The 20,414-nt window shown below is 60.4% G+C and overlaps 2 protein-coding genes and 1 long non-coding RNA gene across 7 annotated transcripts; 1 reads left to right on the forward strand and 2 right to left on the reverse strand.

The window, feature by feature from the left end:
• The first annotated feature begins 33 nt into the window (after positions 1–33).
• On the forward strand, positions 34–6,246 carry LOC120584191 (uncharacterized). Of its 3 annotated transcripts, none has more exons than XR_005647987.1 (4): positions 34–554; positions 714–849; positions 2,528–2,888; positions 3,424–6,246. It is a non-coding gene; the product is annotated as an uncharacterized LOC120584191 (long non-coding RNA). The 3 variants fall into 3 exon arrangements; XR_005647986.1 differs by having other exon boundaries at positions 37–307; XR_005647985.1 differs by having other exon boundaries at positions 43–849.
• Positions 6,247–6,448: 202 nt separating this feature from the next.
• Positions 6,449–10,764, reverse strand: FCRLB (Fc receptor like B). The gene is made up of 6 exons (XM_039839847.1): positions 10,728–10,764; positions 10,338–10,358; positions 9,808–10,062; positions 8,149–8,415; positions 7,426–7,701; positions 6,449–7,274 (listed from the first exon to the last, which is right to left on the reverse strand). The coding sequence occupies exons 1-6, from the start codon at positions 10,756–10,758 to the stop codon at positions 6,865–6,867; spliced, it is 1,260 nt and encodes a 419-aa protein (XP_039695781.1). The 5' UTR covers positions 10,759–10,764; the 3' UTR covers positions 6,449–6,864.
• A 2,170-nt stretch (positions 10,765–12,934) lies between these two features.
• Positions 12,935–19,026, reverse strand: FCRLA (Fc receptor like A). 3 transcript variants are annotated; one of them, XM_039839850.1, is made up of 6 exons: positions 18,606–19,026; positions 16,240–16,257; positions 15,879–16,031; positions 15,358–15,624; positions 14,720–15,004; positions 12,935–13,904 (listed from the first exon to the last, which is right to left on the reverse strand). In XM_039839850.1, the coding sequence occupies exons 1-6, from the start codon at positions 18,826–18,828 to the stop codon at positions 13,756–13,758; spliced, it is 1,095 nt and encodes a 364-aa protein (XP_039695784.1). In that variant the 5' UTR covers positions 18,829–19,026; the 3' UTR covers positions 12,935–13,755. The 3 variants fall into 3 exon arrangements, with proteins under 3 accessions (XP_039695784.1, XP_039695783.1, XP_039695782.1); XM_039839849.1 differs by having other exon boundaries at positions 12,936–14,053; positions 16,240–16,254; positions 18,606–19,023; XM_039839848.1 differs by having other exon boundaries at positions 12,937–14,053; positions 18,606–19,016.
• Positions 19,027–20,414: the final 1,388 nt, after the last annotated feature.

Genomic DNA, 20,414 nt, shown 5'->3' on the forward strand with positions numbered 1-20,414 from the left:
ATAGAGCGGGCCGGCTAGAGCGGCCTGCGCCGCCGGAGCCGCGCAGCGGCGCCCCCGGAGGACCCGGCCGAGCGCGGCATGCGGGCCTCGTGGAAAAGCGCCGCCGCGGCTGCGGAGCTGAGCGCGCCCCGACCTCGACCCCCTACCCCGACCCCCGACCCAGGCCTCGGGCTCTCAGGCTTTGAGCGTCGAGATTTTCTGGACTTTCTGCAGGAGCAGCTGAACTCGGGTTCGAAACGATGGTCCCACCAACTGAATCAGAAGCATAACTCTATGCCTTTGAAGGAAAACATTCCTTTCAATGCCAGTGAGGCCATTTGTTCGTAGTTCCCCTCCTGTAACTATGTTTCCTTTTTTCCCTTTCTGCCTCGTTTTTTTCTTATGGCTATATGAATCCTCTTCCTGCTGAGATACACTGATCTACGTGTTTTCAAGATATTAATCCATGTCTTTTCAAAAAAGATGGTCCGTAGCCAGAGGCGAAAGTGGAGTTGAGGGATGTGTTTCTTCTCTTTCTTTCTCTTTTTAATAGGAAAGACTTGAGCCTTTCTTAGGTACGGGGGAGTGAGTGCCAGAAAGGAAGGAGAAGTTAAAGACAGGGGAGAAAGGGGTCCTTGACTGAATTGGGGGCTGGAGGGTCAGCCTAATAACCAGAGGAAAGGGAGACGCGCCGGGGCAAGGAGCTAAAGAAAATCTCTTCTGATGGTTTCTAGTTTCTGGGTGAAGAATCCAGTTTCTGTGCTGAGTGTGAGGATCGACGTTTAGAAGAATAGCCAGTTTGTGAAAATTTTTCCTGAAGAGCGTGGAAAACATACACGGAAGCTGCCCCGTGGGATCCGGTAGCCTAAGGTCAGGTCCAGGTCCCAAATATAAAGGCCTCTGTGCAGCAAAGGGTTAACTCAGTAGGCCCTGGCTGCTCAAGCTCTGCACATTCCAAAGAGGTCTCTTCTGGACAACTGGCCTTGAGCAGCTCCTGGGAGGTGACCTCTGAGCCGTCAGAATAACAGCCTAGTGAGATGCTCGAGACCCTGGGCCCTACTGATTGGCAGACTTTTGGAGGCTGCAGCCCCTGCGTAAAGTCAGGCAAGCCTGCGTGCTGGGGCTCCAGTGAATACTCTACACCCCAAGGCTTGGGCGAGCTTTCTGTTTGGCAAATGAAAAATACGAAAAGATATTTATCCAGCTGTTATTTCTGGGAGCTGGCCTGGAGCAGACTTACATGCCAGTCTTTATACACTTCTTTCTATGTAGTTTTTATTTTTCACAACCAGTATTATTAAAGTTACTCACTGCTCATAATTATAGATATTTACATGCTAGAAAAAAGGAAAAAGAAAACTATTAAGGGCTCATCTCTGGACATTTTATCAAGGTGCCCTAAGCGTTCTCTCAGCTTTCTTGGTTTCCTGCTGGAAGTGAGCTTCCCTTCCTCAGCTCCCTAAAATGTAACTCCAAGCTCCTTCAAGGACGGGAGTCGACACATCTGAGTTTACTGAGCGCCTGCGGAGCCCGGCTCAGTAAATACCTGCAACTGGGAGAATAAAAACGCCTCAATTCCGTAGATTTCTGTGCTTGCACTCTTAGCCGCTAGGTGGCGCCATTTGACCTCCACCGAGATGCATTTTCCTGCAACTCCCTGGAGATGGAGAACATGAACAGGGTCCTGAAGGAACGCAGGGCGCTCGGACCAGGCGAGGCTGACTTTAGAGAGGGACCTGGGTTGCTTCCTGTCACGGAGAGCACAAGGGCCCTCCTAGGACTGGCACACAGACACACACACACACACACACACACACACACGGAGGCACAGTCTATCTGTTCATTTTATCACCGGCAAACCTACAACCTTGATAAATATGGATTATGCAAAAATCCTTATACTTGCTGTGAGATCGTCACAGGTGTGGTGGCTTGCATTTTAAGAAGACACCCATCTTACGCAACATGGTCTGAACCTCCCCCAGACTTCCCACCCTTTGGCTGTTTCTCAAAGACTTTTGGCCACGGTCACATATATGATTATCATTTTATCTTTCAAAATACTTTCCATAAATACATATCATTTTCATTTTTCAGAACACTTACTGAGCAATAGCAGGGGGATTTACCCTCTTCTGCCCCATCAGCTCCCCATCACGGGCCCAAGACAAGTTCCTCTTTCTGTCCCTAGCCCAGGCCCCCCTGCACCCAATCAGCTGTCGGTAAATGTCTGAGACCTAAGATCTAGGATGGTTATGAAGATACACATAAAACATCCTTTGAGGCCCCCAAATAAAAATATTGGACAAAGATCTAAATGAGTGATAATATAATTCTAATATTTTGTTTGTGTTCATGTGTGGAACGTGGGTGCCTGGAGAGTGGTGAGCTTAGATGTGGCGCCATCTTGAGTGGCACAGTCTGAAGCCAGAGAAAACCTAGATCTGAATCCAGCTGCGCCTGGCCCCGGGGCCTGCCAACAATGAACAGCTACCTTTAGAAAGTTGTATGGTTTCTCTAACTCTCCATTTTCTTGTCTGCAAACTAGGAGTAATGATGGCAGAGTCCTGGTAAGATGTAACTCATCGGCACGTCTCATCAGTGGGAGAAAGACATCACAAGCTGAACCGCTGCGCCAGAAGCAGCTTGGAGGGGCCAGGGTGGAAGGCTGAGTGGGTGTGGGTGCTACAGGCGCCCTGCCTAGGAAGCTGATGAGCAGGGTAGCGTCACTGAGCGGGATGCATTGAGGAATTCGGGAAAGACGGATCCTAACCACTTACGCTGCGACAACCACACCCCTGAGTCCACTTATTCGTGCCGAGTCTGCTTCTTTGGGAAGATGTGTCCTCCTTCTCCGTTGTCAGGATCCTGAGGAAATAACTTCAGCTCCACAAATGCTGGGACCAGAGGTGAGTGAATGGAGTGGATGCACCTTTGTTGTGTGGGGCCAGCTTGAGCCACAGACCCAACCGAGCCCCCAGCATTTGCACATATCACATTGTGCGGTGGCTCTTCTGAGAAACACAGGAGGAACTGGCTGTGATGTGCGGCTTGTGTTCTCAGTTCCCCTTCTGACTCAAGGAAAAATTGGTCAACAGAGGGTGGTATGAGTGGAGCAAAGGACACCACAGACGTCCCCTGGCATGGGACAGGGTGACAGGGACACAGCCCGCAGAGCCCTACTGGTGCCTATCACAGGAAAAGGGACATTACAGGAATGAGAAAACTCTGAAAGTTTTAGAAATACCTTACCCAATTTATTTCCCGTATATCTTCCTTTTTATGCATAAGTCCTAATAAATCCTAAGTCAATCCTAAGAGTGACTTAGGATTTATTAAAAATTTCACTTCTAATTAAGCCTGAAAGACATTGTGTGCTTACTTGGTCATGCTTTTCCTTTCTCGGCGTTCTCCTCAATGGCACATCCTGCAAACCCACAACAGGAAACAGAACTCCTGAGATAAAGTGTCCTGCCCAAGGCTGCACAGCTGGTAAGTAGTGAAAGTGACATTGAACCCAAGCCTGTGGAGTCCTGCCACCTCTAGGTCCAAAGCGACTCTGCCTGGCTGTTAGAACACAGGCTGTGTTAGGGATGTGCTTACGGTCTGGAGATGGGACCACAGTCATCTTCCTGTCACTGTAATGCTATCAGCTCCTCTGAACCGAGGAAGAATGACCAGCCTTGTATTGTCATACCATCAGCGGCCAGCAGGGGGCACTCAACAGCGGATAATTGTCAAGCGGTTCTCTGGTCTAATTAAGGAGTAAAAGTGATGATGTGCTCTCCTGGGGGGGGCGGGGGACAAGCTTTCTCCTGCATAATTAGCGGAAGTGCAAACTGGTACAATCTCTTTGATGGATAATTTGATGATATCTATTTTTAAAAACATGACATCCTTTGATATAGCAATTATACTTCTAGTTCATCCCCCAGAAAAATTTAAATAGGTACAGAAGGATGTAGGTGTAAGAATATTCATTGCAGTATAATTTAAAACAGCAAACATTTAGAAATAATCTAATAGTCCATCAATAGAGACTGGCAGATGTCGCCCCTATAGGAAGTGATTTCTGAACCCCCATGTCAGGCCCAGGGCCCCTTCTGTGCTTCTAAACGCCTCACATCTCCCATCTTAAAACCTCTGATAATGAGGGAATCTGCTCGTGCGCCTGCCTTTCCCTCTCCTTGCGGGCGGGGGTTTGGGTTCAGGAGGCCATGCCGCCTGCCACGGAGGGTGAGGCCGGTAGGGGAGGGCGGAAGGGGCTGGCGTGCCGGGGAAGGGCAGGTGGCCATGTGGCTGCAGTCTAGGGGCAGCAGGCTCTCGTGCCTGAGGGCGGCCTGTGAGAGGGAGCTTGGACTTCTCCTGGAGGGCCAGTTCCATCTCCCAGGAAAGCCCTATGCGAAGGAACCAGAGCGTCTTCTCCTTCCACAAAGTCAAGACGGGACACGGGGGTGGATAGCGCAGCACCGGGAGTGCAGCTGAGGCCACGTGGGACTCGCCAGGCCCCTCTCTACTCTGCGATGGGAGACACTGTGCCTTGCCTGCTGCCCGGCCCGGATGTGCTCAGGTCAGGGGCCTGGGACCCAGAACTGACAGCGAAGCCGGCAGAAGCAGCTCCCTCTGGGCGCCGCAGCACTTTGCTGCCGTCCGTGCTGCTGGGGAGCGAGCCTGAGACCCTCCCCGGCAGCTGGGGGAGCTGGCCCTGTTCCCTGAGGGCACACAGGAACCTCAGGCTGAAGCCGGGTGAGGACACTTCCCCCGAGCGTGGCCAGCAAGATGGCCCCTGACACTCACTGCTGTTTCTCAGTGCGGGCCAGGCAGACCACGGTCTATGACAGGGCTGAAGGCGGTGGGGGTCTCACGGGCATGGAGGCCATGGACCCCAGACTGAGCCTCATTCTCACCCGGAGGCCTCATCTTCCCCACTCGCATCTGCAGTTCTGAGCGAGGTGGGTGGCGGGGCAGAGCGAGGGGTGCTGCCACTCTCCCTCCCTGGTGAGCGTCTACTTCCCTTTTCTGCTCGCTTACAAAATGATCAACTGACTTTTTTGTGGCTTGAGATCCTTTGACGAAGCCTCTGGGCACTGATGCTAGTGGCTTCCTGTGTGGGCCAGGGTGGCTGAAGCCTCAGGGGACAGACCCCGAGGAGGGAGGAACAGCAGGGGTGCAGCTGGGGCGGGTCACGGGGGAGGGGGGCAGTCTCAGGAGGGAGGTGAGCCAGAGAAGCAGATGCCAGAGCCACAGGGCGCCAGGACTGGATGACAGGGGCCGGCCATGGCCACTGCGGATGAGCACGCGGCCGCGGAGATCAGTTCACTCCATTCTTCCTTTCTAACTTTAAGCGAGCACCTCTTCCCGCAAGGCTCACTGGTGCCGGGGTGAAGAGGCTGCCAATCACCCACCCCAAAAGGCCAGCAGGCGGGGCTTCTTAACGAGGCTTCCACGTTCTGGTCCCTTCCTACTCCCCGTGTCCATCTCCTGCCGCCTTTCCCTAAAATACCCCCGCCCCAACCTCCAAAACACACATAATTCTCTAACCACCCGGAATGCCTCGCAGGACTCTGCTAGGGTCCCGGATGTCTCCATGGAAACAGTGGCGGCCCGGCCCCTCAATCTTTTGTACATCTCCTGGGGTGGGGCTCCTAGCCCTGCTGATTCCGCTTCCTTCTCCGGACCCCATGTGTTTCCTGGAGCACCTGTCACGTTGCAGTCATTCGTGTGAGTGCTCGCCTGCCTGCCTCCCTGTGTGATTTCAGTGACTCCGTAATGACATGGTGAAGAATAATGCTGGGGAGAATATGATGAAGGATGTCGCTCTGGTTCATCGTCCACAAAGACTTGGGAAATTGGGTTGTGACTGGGCCTCTATCGAGTGCAAGTAGAGGGGGAGGGAGGAGCTGCTATGGGCTCTCGGGCTGGACACTGGAGCTCTGCTGGCGAAGGTCAGGGGCCCAATGAGGACAAGAGCTCCTGGGGACACGTGGCAGCAGCCCTGCCGGAACCGGTAGCTCCGGAAAGCAGATGGGGGACTCGTGAAAACGGGAGCACACCCCTGGAACTGCAGCTGTCACAGCCTCTCGCTTTTATGGTTCAGGTGTCAGTGAAGTCAGCATATAGGGTGGCCTGTGGGTGGGTTTGTCCCCCACCACTTGCCGGCGTTGGAACGGCTCTTAGGGAAGTAAAAAACTGCTAAAAACTAGAATTCGGCAATTTCAAGGATTTGTCTTAAACTTTCTTCATAAAGATTTCTGGACACAGATGGTACCACTGGTTTCATTTATAGCGAAAGCCAGTACGGCCTGCCCGCGGCTAAGCGGGCGCAGGAGGCGCACCCGAGTCTAACCCAATCCAGACCTCTACGCCCTGGGGGTGTGGGAGGCCCGAGGAAAACCCTTCTGCCTCTAAAACCATGGCGAACCCCGCGCTGCGAGGGTATAAACTCATCAGAAATGGGACTGAAAGCCTTGTTTCCAGTTAGCATTTAATCCATTACGAATAAGTACAACTTGCACCTAAAACATCCCAGAGGCTCAGTGTCCTCAGTGCTCTGGAGGCCCATGGCCTGCGCAGAGGTACCTGCCGAGCGAGCTGCGGGAAAAGCCCAGGCGACCGAAGCTGCCGCCCACCGGACACCATGATGGACACCCGGCTTCCCCGTCCTCCCTGGATGCCGCAGGGGAAGGACCGCGGGAGACCGCCCGCCTCTGTGGTCGCAGGCTGCTCGGGCACGCGGTAGAAACAGCCTCAGCCACCGCACCTTATGTGCTTCTGAAAAACCACAGCAAAACAAGGGGCCGCAAACAGGTGGCCTAGTCGCGTCTCAGGGGGCCGGGAAGGACAGACAGGAACGGACGGACCTGGAGAGGGCGCAGTGGCCTCCGCTCAGCTCCGCGCGGGGGAGGTCTCCGGGGTGCCCGGGGTGCCTGGGGTCCCAGCTGAGCGCGGGGCGGGGAGCTCGGGCATCGCCCTGCGCCCCGGCGAGGCCTGCGCGCCCTGCAGCTCCAGGACCGCCCGGCTCAGGAGGCCTCGCAGCAGCCGCATTTCGCGGAGCAGCTGGTCCACGTCGGGTCCCGGGGCGCCCGCGGGTTGCTCCAGGGGCTCGAGGGGGGCGCAGGCGGGGGCGGCTCTGCCCGCGGGGACCTGTGGCCCCGCTGAGGTGGCGTCAGGGATGGAAGTGGCCTCCGGGCCCGACGCGGACCCCAGGGGCTTCCGGGAGGAAGGCGGCTTGTTCCCGGGCGCCCAGGCTGCGGCCTGCGGGTGGGGGGCGGCGGTGGGGGCGTCCGGGGCCGGCCCTGCGAACGGCGAGCGGCGGCTGGAGCGTTGTCCCACCGCAGCGGGGTGACGGGCCGCGCGGGGGTGGGGGGACCTGGCTACGGAGGGTCGAGGCCGGAGCGAGTCGGGGTGGGCGGCACCGGGCGGGGAGTGCGGGAGACGGTCACTCACCGCGCCCCGGGAGCTGCAGCCACGCGCTGCGTTTCCGGACGCTGCGGGAGGCGGTGGCAGCTTCGCACCAGTGCGACTCCAGCTCTTCGACCTCGGGCTCGGGGACCGTGTACTCCGCGGCCGGGCCGAAGCGGCGCACGGCGCGGCTGTACTTGTAGAAGGCGAACTGCAGCGGCGCGGCGCGCTTGCGCGGGTGCAGCCGCGTGTCGCAGCGCAGCACCACGCCGCCGCCCTCGGGGCGGCCGGCCACCTGCAGCACCGGCGTCGGGAACAGCTCTGCGGGCAGGGCCGGCGGGCTCACGCGCGTGCTGGCGCCGGGGCCCCCCCCACCGCAGCGACCGCCCACCCGGAGCCCAGCGCAGGTGGGAAGAAAGGGTCCGCGAAGGGGCCGGCTCGGAGGGGCGGGGCGGGGCCAGGCACTTCCGGTCACCCGACCGGCACCTAGCTCGGGTGCTGCGCTTGAAGGTGGTCGCTGCCCCTGCTTCGCCCCAGTCCCACAGTGATCCCCACCACTGTCGCTGTCCCTTTATGGGGTCCCCGCTCAGAGTAAGAAGCGGAGGGGGGGGAGTAGGAAGACACCCGCCCCCGCCCCCCGCAGGCTGCAGGTCAGGTGCGCCCTCGCTGCGGAGCAGGAGAGGAGGGGGCACAGGCGGTCTGGCAGAGAAACCCTCCCCTCCTTTCCGCGCCCGGTCCCTGACCCACAGCTCCCCAGGGCTCGCCCACCTTGCACGGTCACGGCCACCTTGGCGGAGAACATGGGCGCGCTCTCCACCGGGATGCGCATGGTCCCCGAGCACTGGTAGCGCCCGCTGTCGCCGGCGCGCGCCTGCGGCACCGTGTAGTTGGCGCTGGAGGCGAAGAAGCGCACGGCGCGCCCGTCGCGGTAGTAGTGCAGCTTGTAGACCGCCTTGTCGTACCAGCCGCGGCAGCGCAGCACCAGCGGCTCGCCCTCGAACACCGCCGCGAAGGGCACTTGCAGGATCAGCCAGTCTGCGACAGTCACCACACACCCCACTCCAAGACAAGGTCCAGTCCCGGGGTCCCCCGTTCTCTCTGCATCTCTGCTCCCCCACCCCAGCTGCTCTCCTTCTCTGTGTCAACTCACTCCCTGACTGAGCAGCAGGCACCCCGAAATCTCAGCCCGATGTGCTAGGAGGGGCGTGGGGAGGGAATGGGAGGCCAAGACGCCTGAGACTCGGTTCCAGCCTCCAAGACAAATGCCCACCGGAATCCTGGTTAAGCTCCTTGGGATGGCTCAGGGCCTGCCCACCTGGCGCCGGACCTCCCGGCACCATCCCAGCACCCCCTGTGCCCAGCGGCTCCTTTGCCTCCCCACCTTCCACTCCCGCAGACAGTCCAGCCAAACTGAAGTGCTGGGGGCACCCGCCCTGCTCTGAGGGGCCGGGGCCTGGCGCCTGCTGTCTCCTCCGTCAGGGAGACCCTTCACCTGTTCTCGCTGAGGGTTACTTGTCCTGCAGGCCTGGGCTCAGACATCATGTCCTCCAGAAAACTTCCCTGCCCTGCCGCGAGAGGCCAGGTACCCTGCACAGAACCTGTGTTTACCCTGCTCGTCACAGCCAAGAACAGTGACACAGCCCTGGCACAAGCCAAGTGTGACTGTAGGTGTTTTCTTGAGAAGGAATTATGCAGGTTCTAGCCACAGCCCAGATGCACTCCCAGGTCTGCAAGCAGTGCCCGCCGTCTCCTGTGGCCAGCATTTCACCTGTACTCGCTGTCAGTGTCCAAGCAAGAAACGCAAGGCGTGGACGCGAAGCGCGTGGTAGTGCCAGTCCGAGCGCTGGGGGATGGTCTTAGACGCTGAACGCAAACTGTGGCCTAGCGGGCCAAGATGACATAATACACCCGGTCCTGTGCCCTGACTGACGACTTTCTCTTCTCCCATTTCGAAAGCCTTTAAGTATCCCCAGGGGCCAGTTTCCTAGTTGACCCCTGAGCACATGTTGTACCTGTTGTAATAGAATCTTGACCACGTGCTCTGTTCAGCTGCTGCTTTTTCCTTAACAACATGTTGTCATTTTTTGTATTCACAACAACCAAAGACACAGCTACTGTGATTGTCCCTGCTTTGCCGATGGGAGGACAGAGACGCATCAGTCTGGAGTCGTCCCCCAGCGGCAGGTAGCCTGCTGGGGGTGGGGGGGTGGGTGGCACGTTTCCTGCTTCGCCTGTTCTCTGAGCAGTGTCCCAGGTCCCACAGCCTCTGCCCTCAGAGCTAGTCTCATAAACAAACAGAAGCGGGCATTTGCCGCCTGCCGTGGGTGTGGGTGAGTGAGGGGCGGGGCCGGCCTCACTGCATCTCCCGCACAGGGCCACGCAGCCGCTGCCCTCCGCGGCGGCCCGCAGCACAGCGCAGACACTCACCAGTGGACACGGAGAGGTGGACAGGGTCACTGACGGGCGCTCCCCGAGTCTGGCAGCGATACGCCCCTGGGGCCTGGACCTCGATGCTCGCCCCGTGAGAGGGCAGCAGCAGGTGGCCCAGGTACCACAGGGTGCTGACGGGCCGCAGCTCCAGCACCAGCGGGCGGTCCCCATCGCAGCGCAGGGTCACCCGCTCCCCCTTGAAGACGGTGGTCCAGGGCGGGTGTAGAGACAGCGTGGGCTTCTCCAGAGCAGCTGGCAGGGGGGCGGGGGGAGAGGGTGGGGCGCCCGTGGTCGCTCTGGGAGGCAGTCTCAGAAATCCTCAGTCCCCAGGGCCAGAGCCCGAGCCCGAGCCCCGGCAACGCGCGGCGTGGACCCACTTCCGGGGCCGCAGCAAGCGGGTCCACAGGGAGGGTGGAGCAGTGGCAAAGACACTGTCCTGGAGTGGCCCAGGGCGGGGAGACCCAAGCGGGCTGCTCAGGGGCTTGGGGAGAAGGCACAGAAGACCCGGAGAGGGATCCTAGACTCACCAGCTTGTCCGCTGCTTGGAGCTGCCAGACAAGAACCGCCGAAGAGAGGGGAGCGTGAGCGGGGGGCGGGCGCCCTGGGCCCGGCAAGACTCGGCAGCCCTGGGGCCCGTCCTCTTCCGCCCTATCTCCCGGCTCTGAGAAAGCCCTGCCTCTGTACCCCTCCAGGGGACCCGAGGGGAGGATCGCGTGCGCCCCAGCACGCACGCACGCACGCACGCATGTGTTCGCACACGTGGGCACACATGCAGCACACATGCACACGCACACGCACGGGCACACACGTGCTCACACGCATGCACGCGCACACGCACGCTCACATGCACACACGCCCTGCCTGCGCTCCTCCCCACGCCAAAGCCCCAAGCCGCTGTTGCCTCCTCGCAGACTCACCCAGGAGCAGGAGGGTCGTCAGCACCCACATGGCTGACCCGCAACAGCAGCAGCAGCAGCAGGCGGTGGAGACGCTGCATGGGATGGGGCAGGGGAGGGGGTGGCCGCTGCTGACCAGCGGCTGGGGCAGGCACTGCTGCTTCTCCCACGCACCCCTAACTCCCGAAGATGGCAGACTGCAGAGACCACGCGACGGGCCTGATGCGTGTCACCCTCAGGTGTCCCAAGCACCCCACCGCCCCACCGCCCCACCCCTCAAGCAACCTCCCATCTCAGACCAGCCCCAGCTCCTGTCGAGAAGGCCTGCTGAGCAGAGCCTGTGCTCTCTGCCACCCCAAGAGAGCCAAGTGGAACCCCAGGCTCTGGCAGGTGACCCTGCCACTCACCGCCAGGCTCCCATCGACACCCCACTCCCATCCCACGTCCTCCCCACCCTCCGGCTGGCCCCATAAGCCTCAGTCGAGGAGATAGATCCTCAGGTTCTCGAGGTGCCCCAGGGCCTTTGTTCTGCCCACTCCCTGATGACAGGCACAGGTGGGAGGCCTGAGTGAGGCCGACACCAGGCTCCCTGCGCTCACGCCCTCCGCAGATGAGCAGACAGAAATACATGACTCCAGTGTCCCAGGCAAGGGAGAAACGCAATGTGCTTGCCTGTCATCTTTCTCCCTTCCTGACACCCCAAGCCCTCAGAAATCCTAAGTCTCTTCTGCCCACCCACTGCGGTGCCCTCAACTTATGGCATCTTCACACGCATGTGTCTCTCTTCCTTCCTTCCGTCTGTCCCTGCACCCTCCCCCAGCCACCTCACCTGTGGCAGAGAAGTCACTGCATCAGCCCCTCAGAAGCCTCTCAGATCCTACCTCCCACTGGACTTCTTGTGCTCTCTGAGTCACAGGACCCTGCCCTGAGCAAGGGGGAGCCTGAATTCTCGTGTAAATACTTAATGAAGTTTCCAGCCCGATAGGGTGTCTCCCTGGACGGTCTCCTGTCCCCATCTGCAGCTGTTTGGTCCAAGGCGCCCCCTTCCCGCGGAACTCTGGGGGGCAGAGATTCTCAGGCAGCGAGGACTCCTGAGGACAGTCCCTTCCCCCTGCTCACTGACGACGCCCATAGCCCGGCTCTGAGAATTCCGGCGGTTTCTCTTCTCTTCCTGTGCCAGTCCTGGTTAAAAATGCAAATGCCTCGTGGAAACTGTGATTGGTGCTTACATTATGCGCCGCTTCAGATGCTGTTTCGAGAGTGGCTTTTGGTGAAAGAGACCTAGGTTTGGAAGTTAGGGAGCTGGTGATGCCAGCGGTGGCCAGGGGGGCGGGCGCGGGGCGGACCTGGGCACAGAGCTCGTAAACTGTCTGCTCTAGCAGGGCACCCCACGTCCCGCCTGCCTCCACATCCCAGGGCCGGTGTGGGCCCCCACATCACCCACAGTCTGATTTCCGGCCAGCACCACCTCTGCGATAAGGATGTGATGCCCACCAGCCGCCCCGGGTCCACGCCAGCTGACTCGATTGGCTCCTCATCGCTCAGACACAGCCCTCGGCCTGTGCACCACATTCCACAGGAAGCCAGGTTATGCCAGAAATTCAGGAAGCGTGCGGTGCCCCCTGAAAATCCGGAACCCTCGGAGGGGTCTCCTGGCACGGTGCCCGGAATTCAGCTTGAAGACTCTCCCACCCAGCATTTCTTTCTTCCAGACGTCTACATTTTCCCCAAATTGGAGCTTTATCTCCGTCAAAGACGTTTTCCCCACAGAATTCGTAACTCTTCGCCCCTTTGCCACACAGACGTTTGGCAGCGATCGCTGGTTACCGGAGCGATTCCCCAAAGGTTATCGCAGCTTAACTTCCAGACAAAACGCCATCATCTGACAAGGGTTCTGGGAATAAATGTCCTCAGGGATGACGATGGCGATGACGCCGCTCGCTCTCCGCGAGTGCCCTAGCGTGTACCGGGCGCCGTGCCCCATGCTTCACAGATGCCACCTCGTTAGCTCACACTTCAGCCTCCAGTGTGACCGTATTCCTTTGTTTTCCTGCGGTGTGTCTGGAATGGCCACTCACAGAACCGGCACAAAGGAAGAACGAGGTGGCCAGCTGGGCACAGCCGGGCACCGTAATTTAGGAGGACGCTGGCCGAGGTCGTTATTGAAAGGTGTGCCAGCTCAGTGACCGAGGCTCCCTGCGGCGCCTGTCAGGCTGGCTCCCACGGCAGAGAACGCACAGCGGGAGCTCAGGCAAGTGTTGTTATGAACCAAAATAGATTTACGCGTGTTTTTCAAGAAAAATCGTCCAGAGACAACGTAACTGAAACAAACGATCGCTGCTCCCACAGCATCGTGCTCAGGCACAGATTCCCCAGCGCGGAGGGGCCTGTGGAGAGACCCCAGCTGGCTTTAATTATGTCACGGGGCGTTGCTACCTTCCGACTCTGTCCCGACCCCTACAGACAGAGACACCAGCTTCCACATGTACCTAATGCCACAAGTGCCACAAACCCCAGCGGCAGAGTAAACCCAGAGGCGCAGCCGCCAGCCCCACCGCTCCCCTTAGGCAGGGGCTTCTACAGCTGCTCGTGGGGGCTGTCCTCTCTGTGTTTGGATGTGTGGCAGGAACCCTGTTTTCCACTCACTAGGTGCCAGGAGCAGCCCCTCACCCACCCAGTGTGACAACCAGTACCGTCACCGGACGTTGCCGTAAGTGCTCTGGGCGGGGGCCTGGGGGTCGCCCCCGGTGGAGTCTGCTGCCTTAAATCCGGCCCATGGCTTCTCTTCGATCACCAGACTCAGGTCTGCACAGCAGACGGCAACCCCCAGTCTCGAGAGCAGGGCATGACGTCACACCAGGAGAGAGTATGCACCTACAGCTCAACTCCAGATGTCGCTTTGCACGAATTTATTTATACTCACCGACCTCCTAACAAGACACTGGGAACTCGTGGCAGTTCTGGGTGTGTGTACGGTGGGGTGGGGAGAGGAAAGTGGAGAGAGCTGGGTTTGGGGGTGGGGGTGACAACTCTGCGGGTGGCTGTTCACTCATGCTCGGCACGACCCTTCGTGGTCTCGAGCTTCAGGTGGCCAGACAAGTCCCTCAGCTCCGTGACCAGGTGACCGAGGAGAGCCTGCACGTCCTGCATTTGCTTGAGAAGAAGTCTCATCTGGTGGAGCAGATGGGGATCCAGTGCCTGCAGAGGCGGGGTGGGGGCTGGGTCCACGGAGGAGGGGACGGGCGGTGGGGGCTGGGGCCCGGGGGGCTCCACTGCGGGTGTCCCTGGAGCGGCTGGTTTCTGAGGAGCTGGCTTCGAGGCCGGGGGTGCAGCAGAGCTGGAGGGACCTGGGCGGTGGGGTGGGAGACAAGCACAGTGAGGCCTGGTCCCGGCCAACCCGCACACTCTGAAAGTGGCCGTGTGGCCCATGGCCGCAGAGACTGGGGTCCACATCTGCACCTGAAGCTGGGCCACAGGCATTGTCGTTAGAGGGCCATGGGCATCAGCAGTGCCTCCTGTGTCCAGGTGGTGCGTCGGTCCCTGCAGGGGTGTGGCACCTGGCCCTGGGCCTGCCTCATTATTGTGCATGGGTGACGTGAGTGCTGTGTGTCCTCTGTGCCGCCCCCAGTGTCCGGGGATGTGCTGCTGGTCCGAGTCACCTTCCCCCCTGGGCGAGCCTGTGCCACTCCTTCTGGTCCTTTTCTTACAACGTGGCCCCAAGTTCCCATGACCCCGGACACCCCCTCTGGGCGTGCTCCAGCCGCCAGCAGCCTCCGTGGCGGGGCCCCAGCCTTCACCGTGCTCCGCGCCCCACAGCCGCACGGCTGGGCCACGTCCTGGTTCGGTGAGGCGTCACATGGTCAAGGGAGAAGTCCCCTGTGCGTGCTCTTGCCATCACCAGGGACTGTGGCTCACGGCCCCTGCCTCCCGAGTCCTTTCTGAAGCGGCTGACACCGAACCCCAGCCCAAGGCCCCGCCATGCTGCCCCCCACTTTCCACACACGCCAACTCACCCTGCACCCTGACCTCCAGCTCGGGGCTCCGTTTCCAAACCCGGCTGCCCTCGGTGGTAGCTTCGCACCAGTAGGAGCCAGAGTGGGCCGCTGTGGCCGCGGGCATCTGCAGCTCCGAGGACGGGCCCCAGCCCCGCAGGGCCCCGCCACCCTTGTAGAAGGCAAAGAGCAGGCGGCCGGCCGGCCTCTCCCGGCGCAGCTGTGTCCGACAGCTCAGGGTCACCGCGGCCCCCTCCCGGGGCTCGGCTGAGGGACTGGCTCTGAGCACAGGGTCTGGGAAGAGATCTGGGGGTGACAGGTGACAGAGAAGGGTCAGGCCACCTTGCTCAGGGGACACACGACCAGTGCTGTTCGAACCTCCCGCATCTTCTGTCTTCACGTGGACAGGACTAGAGAGGACTCGGTAACGGGCCAGTGTGACCGTCGTCCACCCAGCGGACACGGGGACGCATAGGTCATAGGTCACGGGTCTGCAGGGCAGAGTGTGGGAATCACGGGGGCTCTGAGCGGCCAGGTGACTTGAGAAGGCGGCACCCTGCCCCTGACGCCATCGGGGACCTCGCCAGCTCCGGCGAGGCCGTGCGGTCTCAGTCTCTCCCCAGCTGCCCCCGCCACCACCACGCTGCCCCCACGCTCACCCTGGACAGCGACGGCCACGGGAGACGCCATCTGCAGGCTCCCGGGCCCAGGGCCCCTGAACATGGCGCTGCAGTGGTAGTGGCCGCTGTCCGCCTTCCGCAGGGCAGCGATGGGGAGCTCCCTGCTTGGCCCGGGGGGGCCCAAGGCTGCGCCGTCTCGGTAGAAGGTGACCTGGGTCAGTGGCCAGTCCTGCCAGGCCTGGCAGCGCAGGACCAGGGGGTCTCCTTCAAACATGGGCATGGCTGGGCTCTGGAGGATCAGCCAGTCTGCGGCCAAAGGGAGAGCTGAGTGTCCCCCAGGGCCTTCCTGGGGAGACCCCAATGCTGCCCACACGGACCCCCCAGAACTCTCTCTGGGCATCCGGGACCCCCACAACTTCTCCGGGACCCAGGGCTGAGGGGGCAGGGGCGTTTCGTCAGGGCCACTGCCTGGGGCACCTTCCCGGGGGCTGCGGGGCTGAAGGGCAGATCGGGAAACGGGGGAAAGAGCCTGCACCGGCCAGCGCCCCGCAGGGCCTCACCGTACGACACAATCAGGTGGAAGGGTTTACTGAAAGTGTAACCCTTGACCTGAAAGTCGCTGTCCCTGGGGCCTGTCACGTCGCTGGCCGTGTGGCAGCTGCTGTCCTGGGTGCTGACAGGTCCTTCGCACTGCAGCATCTCCAAAGCGACGGCTAAGGAGGCAACGGTCCCAGAGGACCAGGGAACGAGATTGTGACTCGGAGAAGGAGGACAGAAGACCGCCCCCCGGAGGGTCCCTGCGGGCGTCGTTTCGGAGACGCACACGGGTCTCTCAGGGGGTCACTGCGATTCGACGCACTGGCTTCCAGTGCTCGGTGAGTGGGCTGTGGTTTGGGGACGAGAGCGGGGAAAGTTACTCACCTGCATGACACCCAGCTGCCGTGCAGGGAGCATGATGACCCCGACGACCCCGTAGCCGGTGGACACAGGACAGGAGGGAAGGGAGACGTCAGACCCCACCCCCGCGGGGGGTTGGCCGTGCCAGGCAGGGCTGGGCACGTTCACGCGTCATTGCAAGGTTTCTGGGTATGTGACTTCTGCCCCACTTTACAATCTTTAAGAAACGGGCTTAGAAAACTCAGCGAACTTACCCAAAGTTTAGGAAGAGAGTTGGGAATGGAGCGAGAAAGTCAAGTCTGTCTGAGTCCAGCACCTGTGCGCTTTCTAATTTGCTGACGCCACCTCAGTCCTCGGACCCTCGCTGGGGACCGTCGCCCACAGCCTCGCTGTCCCAGCGATCCCCCGGCCCTTCGCCTGTGACTACGCTGGCGCCGAGCCGCTTTCAGCGCCGGCCGGGGGCCCTGCTGCTCCCTTGCTTCGCCCTCGGCCAGCACTGCCTTGCCGTCCTCTGCCCTGCGAAGTCTCCCTGCCGGCGACCTCTCTGCCGCCCCGTGTCCCGCTCGACCCCGTAGCTGTGGAGCAGTTCTGTCCGCTCCCCTTGGAGCCACCGCCCCCATCTCCGTGAGCTTCCTGTCCCCTCCGTCCTTCTCCCCCTCGCTGACCTCTAACCTCCCTCAGCAAGGCTCCTCTGCTTCCTACTCCTCATTACGCCGGAGCCAGGTGCTCGGTCCCTGTCCTCTGCGCCCCCATCACCACTCGCTACCGTTTTTCAGTTCCTCCTCTGTCGTTCAGAGGGACTCAGCCTCGTCTCCTTTCTGAAAATAAAATCTGGTTGGGCTATCTGGCACTTTCACTCAAAGAACCACGTGGTAGTCATCATTATTCTCATTTTACGAATAAAGAAAAAACAAATTCGTGGCTATAAAAAGTGACTTTTGCAAAGTGGCACAGAGTTAGTAAAAACAAAAAAGAAGGGGTTGAAAGCTGAGGGTCCGCTTCCACGTGTGGCCACACGCCGCTCCGTGTCCTGATCACCCCGTCCCGGCCTCGGGAGCTCAGATGCACGTTCGACGTCACCGTCACCGTCACCATCACCGAGCAGTGATGAGACAAGTGCTGTGCATTTGAAGGCAGAGGAGACGAGGCGGGAAGACAGAAGCCAAAGGCCTGGTCCTGCCTACGAGCCGCTCAGCTTAGTGGTGGCACAGGCACGCGAGGCCGTTGTTTCAGCCCAGGGGGGAAGTGACAAGAAAGGGGTGTCAGGCCGCTGTCGGGACAGAGGAGGGTTCAGGAAGGCTTCTGGGTGCAGGTGCCACCTAGGGATGCTGGAATGTGTGGGTGGGGGCTCATGTCAGCAGCGGCAGTGGCGTGAGCAAAGCCCAGGGACAGTGCACCCAGCGTGAGACTGCGGGGCCCCGCACAAAGCACGCTGGCCGCAGAGTGCGGAGCTCACTTCAAGGACACGAGGCTGGCCCAGGTCAGAATGGTGACGGCTCCTCCTGGCACATACTCGGTGCGCTCCAGGGGACAGTGCAGAAGGTGAACTTCGCCAAACCTGATAACTGACCACACACAGAGCGCAAGGAGAGGCGGGGAGTCTGCTGTGTCTCCCAAGTTCTCGCCCCGGGCGGAAGCCACTGACTGGGCTGGGAGAGGCGGGGCCGAGGGGACAGGTGGGTTCAGCTCTGCTGACTCCATGCTGCCCTGCGGTACCCGTGAGACCTGTCTTGTGCAAAGCTTGGTATTTGAAAATGGTTCGGGCTGGAGATGAGGTTTGGGACTCAACGATGCAGTTTCAGTGGTAAAAATTCTACCAACAAATAAGCTCGCGGGGGGGATGGCACAAGGAAGGGCGAGCAGGGCGTCGAGGGAGCACCGGTGGGAACCAGTCTTTAAGGGGCAGAGAGGGCAAACCAGCGGGAGGGACCGACACAGGTGGCCGGAGCAGAGGGGGAAACGGTGTGGGGCACGGAGCGTAGAGGCCCAGCCCGCAGCAGGCGACGGCGGCACCATGCAGCCAGACGCCCTGCAGGATGAGGAGAGCGAGCGCGGGAAGGCCCGGTGACGCCACTGTGAACACCGAGGAGCAAGTGACAAGCGCGGAAGTGGGGACAGCAAGCACAGACGACCCTTTGTCTGCAGAAACGAAGGCAGCGTTGCGTTGTCCCTGGGGGGGGCGCATCGTCGTCCGGGGACCGTCACAGGAAAAGGCTGGGAGTGTCCCCACCCTCAGCCCGCGGCCCTGCACACAGCTTCCCGCGTCCGCCCTCACGCCCGCCTGGATGCCGCCGCTCGGACGGCCGAAGTCCGTCCAGGTCTTGCCCCTCCTGGTCCTTTCTCGAGCTGGGCCGCGGCCTGTCCCGCACCAGCACCCAGTGTTCACTCACCCAGCAGCACCCGGGCTGCCCAGAGCACAGCAGGACCGGACAGGACCCGGGCCGTGAGGACGCCGCCCTGCTTCATGGTGACGGCGGGCCGGCCTCCTGTGGCCTCCGGCGCCCTGGCTCTCTCCAGCTCGCAGCCTCTCAAATTAGAGAGGGGAAGTGAGCCCCACGGCCTCGCCTCCTCGCTTCTGGGCCCGTTCCCAGCGCTGTGATTGGCTTTCATCATTCGCCTTTGGGCTCAGCGTCGGCCACATCCTCAGGGTTGTGGGTGAAATGACAGTGACCCCAGCTGCTCAAAACCCCACAGGGAGCTCAGGGAGCTCCCAAGCATGTCACTATCTGACACCCAGTGGCCACCACGGACACTCGGGGCAGGTCAGTGCTGACTGGCGTTTCAGTGTGGACGCGCTGGGCGCAGGAGTTGGCTGAAGGCTGTGCAGAAAGCCACTGGGACAGCAGTGATGGGGGGAGCGTCCCACCCTGTCCTGCTCCAGCCCATACACGTCTCTAGTGACCGGGCCAAAGCAAGGCAGGGGGCAGACGGTGGCGCCGGCACCGACTCGGACACCGGACTCGCCCGCACAGGCTCCGACCACCCCGCGCCCGCGCGCGTTTGCACGCTTGCTTCCCGGACATGTGTCTGGGCTCCGACGGCAGCACAGGAGGCTGTGCAGTGCCAGCGGGAACCTGAGTGTGAGGCCCAGACAGTCCCCTGGGGAAAAGGACAGAAAAAGGACACCGGCTTCCAGAAGGCCCAGCGGGGAGCCGGGCTCTGACCCCGTGACCAGAGACGGGAGGCATCGGGTAGCTGGAGCCACCTGAGGACACCCAGGAACGGGGCAGCTCCCCGGGCTGCAGGCGGCCCCTGGGGACCACTGTCCCTGTCTCCGAACGTCTGCTGTCCGATGGCGGCGCCCCTTCTCCGGGGGACCGCCCTCCTCTGCCCTCCCCACCATTACACCCCCCAGGCCCCCGCGGGCTATGTGGAGACAGATGGGAGGAGCCATTGGAAACGGGAACGGGGACAGTCCTGCCCCGGGGTGGGGGCCAGCGTGACCTTTCAGCTGTGCAAAACCACAGATCAGTGTTGGCAGCGCGCTGGAGAAGGCGGATCGCTCTCAGCCTAAATGAAACAGTTAGAATAAAGTTTCCATGCAGAGAGGCGGGTGTGCTCGTGCAGGTGGCTCGGGGCACCTGGGGTGGGAGTGTGGGCGTGGGGGAGGCAGCCAGGCGGTGAGCCAAGGACGGACGAAAGGAAGTCCCAGCACAGCAGCTGTGCAGGCTGCCTAGAGACCGAGCTATCCAAACTAGGATCGAAGAAGATAATTCCAGGACCGGCTTCTTGCTGATGGAAAAGAAATAGAGAGAGAGGGAGAGACAGACAGACAGACAGACAGACAGACAGAGAGACACAGAGAGAGAGAGACTGAAAAACTATTTGGTCATTTGACCACATGGGAAATAGTCTTGTGCTGCTTCAGAATGTTTTTGAAAAAACTGGGTAAAGCTAATAATAGGCACATAGAAAACTAACACAAGAGAAAAACAAAGCAGTTATTATCTCTCGAAAGGAAAAACAGCTTGTTTGGGAAAGGAAATATAATCAGAGGACGGCATTTGTCTCATCCACTGCGATAAAGTCCCGCTGGGGGCCGGGCGGATGCGGCGGGAGGTGAGCGGGCGCAGGAAGAGCCGCCGCATCTGCAGCAGGAAACGAAAAGATAAGAGATGATGCCGAAAAATCAAAACGCCAGCACTTCACGCTGCTGGGAAACATGGAGGTGAGTGAGCAGAAGACCTCATTAAAATCGT

The sequence above is a fragment of the Pteropus medius genome, unplaced genomic scaffold, assembly GCF_902729225.1.
Source record: "Pteropus medius unplaced genomic scaffold, Ma_sr-lr_union100, whole genome shotgun sequence".
NCBI lineage: Eukaryota > Metazoa > Chordata > Mammalia > Chiroptera > Pteropodidae > Pteropus > Pteropus medius.

Excerpts from the sequence above, each read along its gene's own strand:
- FCRLB (XM_039839847.1), bottom strand. The coding sequence starts at position 10,758 with ATGTGGGTGCTGACGACCCTCCTGCTCCTGG. Across the intron at positions 7,702-8,148 it reads GGTGGCCGTGACCGTGCAAG|AGCTGTTCCCGACGCCGGTG; the intron begins GTGGGCGAGCCC and ends CCCTGCCCGCAG. Across the intron at positions 7,275-7,425 it reads GCTGCAGCTCCCGGGGCGCG|GGCCGGCCCCGGACGCCCCC; the intron begins GTGAGTGACCGT and ends CGCCGTTCGCAG.
- FCRLA (XM_039839848.1), bottom strand. The coding sequence starts at position 18,828 with ATGATGAAAGCCAATCACAGCGCTGGGAACGGGCCCAGAAGCGAGGAG. Across the intron at positions 15,625-15,878 it reads CCACCTGATTGTGTCGTACG|ACTGGCTGATCCTCCAGAGC; the intron begins GTGAGGCCCTGC and ends CTTTGGCCGCAG. Across the intron at positions 14,054-14,719 it reads GCTGGAGGTCAGGGTGCAGG|GTCCCTCCAGCTCTGCTGCA; the intron begins GTGAGTTGGCGT and ends CCCACCGCCCAG.